Here is a 4,273-nt window from a genome sequence, read left to right on the forward strand (position 1 = left end):
GCCAGATAATGTTCTCAAAACTGATGCTCAGAGTTACGTTCTTAAGCCTAGTATTAAAAGATTTATGTGAAAGTGGCTCATTAAATACCAACACTGCCATTATTTTGATGGCTGTGGAGATGCAATAGGTCATCTCTAGCAAGTGCGGAGACTAGAATTGTAACAGCAATTGTAACACTGCTGACAGAAGAGCTAACTAAAAATAGGCTCTTTCTTTATGTACTCCGTGGCTACAGAAACTTAGTCTGATACAGTTTATTTCAGAACAAATATGATGGTTTTAATCCTGAACATTTACCTCTTACCTCTCATTTCTGATCCACAAAAGGTTATGTAAGTTTCATATGCCTCTTCTTACATTGTTTCTCTTTCTCTGTACCCAAGTCCAGTTTTGCTTTTACTTTTGCCTCCAGCGCTAGCACATGTGGCCCCCAGGCAGTTCCAGAACAACCCCACAGTTGAGAAGGCACCAGGTAGGACTGACACACATGCTGATGTATGGGTTGACAGTTACCCAAGTTATCACTTATGAAAGGGGACAAACTAATTGCTTGATGGAAGTGATACCACTAGATCTACACACATCTGTTTCATAAGGAGCCGAGTGCTGGGAAGCCACTGTCACTTCCCATCCTTAAGCTATTCCCTGAGCTCAAGGCGAGCAGTCCATGTCCTGTGGCTCCCTACTACATGGGGATGCTCCTCAAGAGAGGGTGAGGAAACCTGCCAGACACGGAATTGTCATACACAGTTGAAACTCTTCTGGAAAAATACAGCCCAGAACACCCTTGGGAGTCAGACCAGCACAAAGAAAAGTGAGCATCACGATCACTATCACAAGTTGGAATACATGTGTCAGCAAAGTCTTAATTCCTTAATGGCTCTGTTGTGAGTTGTTGTTTGGGTTTTTTTAATTGCTCCATAATGACTTGCATTAGTAATACTGTTGCTGAAGCAGCTGCAGAACATTTGCAAGTATTTAACTTCCACAGAGCAACACACTTGTTAGAGTTTCAAGATCAGAATTCAATTGTATATAGAACTTTATAAGCCAAAGGCATCTTGTGGAATAATGTGCAGATCATCACAGCACGCTGACATGGTACATAATTGATTCAAATCAACATTGTGCCTGAAACTGCAGCTCTAGGTGCAAAGTATTTTAAGACATTCAAAAAAGTCAGGTACCTTCCTCTTCTGCGTACACAATTGTCAGGGCTAGCATGTGCAGCTGAGGTCTGTAACTTTCATATTGCTTCATCAAAAATAATATTTTAAGTTGCACATAGGGAAAAAAAAAAAAAAGGCAGCACTATTAGTCAGTAGACATTCATGTAAACTTCATGTTATTCCACATTTTAACAGATGTTGCCAGAAAAAGAATTAACACATCAGAATAATACAGACAGACAAGCAGCGGCTGTTGAAGGGACAGTGACAACACAGGAAACAAGAAACGTGGAAAGACTACATAATTATCTTAATGACTTTTAAATCTTCAAAGAAGCTAGCATGAAGTTACATAAAACACAGCAAACCTGGACCTGCCAGTAGCCTTTGTTCTGCAGAGAGCTGGGTTAGACCACCACACTGAAACTGTCAGGCATGGCAGATGCCTCTCATTCAACGAGCAGCAGAAAACATGATACTCAAAGTCTGGAAGAAATTCAGACTTTGGCAGCACTAGCAATACTTGGGCCATGGGTCTTTTTACCTGGGTAAAACCCATGCTGTCTTTAACAGAAACAGATCAAATCAACAGCAGAGACATCATGAAAGTAGAACAGGATGTGCTTGTATCAGCGTTCTCAGAAAAGTTAAGTGAGAAGTGTTTGTTCAAGCTCTGGCTGGAGGCAGCTTCTCTGCTCACCGCTGCAAGCCATGTCATGCCAAGTGATTCCTAGTGCACTCAAGGAAAAGAGGTCTCATTGCACATTACTGTAAATTAACATGGCTAGATAAGAAAAAAAAGAAATCCAGTTTCATCACCTCTACTTAAAGAGCAAAAGAAGCAAGCAACTATCAAGACCTGCAGTTGTAACTAGCTCAGGTCAAACATACATTTGATCTGATACAATCACCCAAAGATTCATCACTTTGAAACCATTGGTTTTGGAGAGGGTTTAGGCGCAATAAGACAGTTTTTCCTAGCTCACTGTCTCCACACATTCAAAATTAATCAGCACTGAGGTGCTAGCTTACTTCTGTAAATGAAAGCCACTTACTCCGGTAGCGTTGAAAACTGCTGTGATAGAAACACTTCGATTTTTTCTGTTAGAAAAATCGGATGCATATGATGCAAGTGCTGTAGACTTGACCATAAAGCCATGTGAAAGTTACCTAGTGTAGAGTTTGGAGCCTATACCAATAACATATTACGAAATACATCCGTATGAGAGCACCTAGACTGTTTCACGCTAGATAGTTGTGGTTTTAGGACTACAAAATGGTTGAAAATACCGCCTTATGATTTTGTGTTTGTCAGACAGATCAAACATATGCGTATGCATGCAGTTTGAAAAAAATGTGCATTTCTCAGATACCAAGTTATCAGCAAAATTAGAAACCCATCTCTCTGTTTAAGTGCTATCCTTTAAGTGACAAAGAAGGAAGAGGAGACACTCCTATTTGAAGAATAAAGCCTGGTTATCAGAAGTATAACAGACAGTTACTATGACACTTGCTATGCTGTTTTGTTTGCTCTAAAGTAAGTCTGCAAATTGCTTAAGTGAGGCCAGGCCTCAGCAGAGCTTTACTGATGTGAAGGCTAACCATGTTCGAAAGGAACTGAACACACTAAACGTGTTTCCTCGGGTGTTCGCCATGGCATGCTAAGAGTCAGTTTGGGAGGGAGAAGAGCACGCATTTTCATATACTAAAAGGGCTTATTTAGGAGAGTGTATTGAGCAATGACCGGTGGGAAAAAAAAAAAAAAAATAAGGGCACACCAAGAACATGCAGTGGTTTGAGCCAATCATTCTTCCAGCAGTGCTGCCTGTGGGGCAGAAAGGGCTGTAGCATAATGCCTTTCCTAATACATAATTTCAGCACTTGTATGTCAGATTGGGAATCTAACAACCATTTCATAGATCAGAAACTGGGTAGACTAATTTGACCTTAATGAGAGGTAAAAGTTCTCCAAGTTGAACAATTTCTTATTTCCCACACAGCTCATCAAAATGCATATCCTAATGCCCTTGTTGCCCTGGTACTTGTATTGCATACTTTAGCGCTCCCACATACGCAAGATTTCCACCATAAAGTAAAGCACCTAAATGACTGGAATGGTCTTAAAACGTAAGTGAACTTTCTAAAGGTGACAGCACCAGGGTAATACCTAAACAACATCTTCAATACCACCTTACGCTGCCTCTTCCACTCAGCATAGATACGGTTAATCTACCATCACCTGAGCACTAGTCAGCTGTTATGCCCTAGCATGATAGTGCCTAACTTACTTAAATGCCCAATCATTAATTTGTCAGTTTTCAGCATCAATCATAGGTGAAATACACAGCAATGCAGCAAAGAGATCAGTGACTAAGAGCAAACCGGGATGGTTTAAGAGAAGCATCAGCAAGAGGAAAATTCCACTGCTTCACAAGCAGTCGCGTAGCTCTCAAGAGCCGTAGTACTACTCATCAGGGAGGAAACGTTTCGCTTTTCCCCTCCCCTTGAGTGCCGAATTTCTCATCTGCGGTTACCCTCAATACGCTTCTCCCGACCAACATCGGGGCAGGTGTTTCACACCGTTCAGCAGGAACCGATTCAGCTCACGGAGGAGGAGGAGAAGTGCCCCTCGCCACTACAGCGGTAGCCAATCCCCGTCAGACAAATCTTTTTTTTTTTTTTAAACGGCTGGCTGTTCCTCATCACAACTGTTTATGCTCTGCGTAGCAAACCGCGCAGGGGATACAACCGCGCGAGTTCGCGGAGGAGCGAGTACTCCGCGCGTGGGTTCGGGCTCCCCTGCGCCAGCCCTTAGCGGCCCCAGCTCCTCCGAACACCCGCCCCAGGACGCGGGGGAGAGCACCGCTTCTGCGGGGAGGGTATCTGTATCTTCCCTTCGCTCACCGCGGGCGAGGGGCCCGGAGGGGACAACCGCCGCTCAGCCCTGCGCTCGTTCCGCCAGGCGGGCGCAAGGAGAGGCCCCCCCGCGGGCGCTGCCGGGGGTGTCACCGCCGTCAGTCGGCGACCCGCGAAGCGGCAGCGGCCGGGCGGCAGGCAGCGAGCGAACCCCGGCGCATCAAAGTTGAAACGCGCTCCCTTCGTA

General features: G+C 44.2%; 1 protein-coding gene across 1 annotated transcript in view; it reads left to right on the top strand.

Annotated features, from left to right (window-relative positions):
• The first annotated feature begins 3,884 nt into the window (after positions 1 to 3,884).
• RP2 (RP2, ARL3 GTPase activating protein) overlaps positions 3,885 to 4,273 on the top strand; it is a 34,410-nt gene continuing 34,021 nt past the window's right edge. Inside the window, exon 1 of the mRNA XM_026845994.1 lies at positions 3,885 to 4,049. Within this exon, the coding sequence (XP_026701795.1) occupies positions 3,885 to 4,049 (165 nt within the window). The remainder of the gene's footprint in view (positions 4,050 to 4,273) is intronic.

Source organism: Athene cunicularia (genome assembly GCF_003259725.1).
Source record: "Athene cunicularia isolate RWA chromosome 1 unlocalized genomic scaffold, athCun1 chr1_part1, whole genome shotgun sequence".
Taxonomy (NCBI): domain Eukaryota; kingdom Metazoa; phylum Chordata; class Aves; order Strigiformes; family Strigidae; genus Athene; species Athene cunicularia.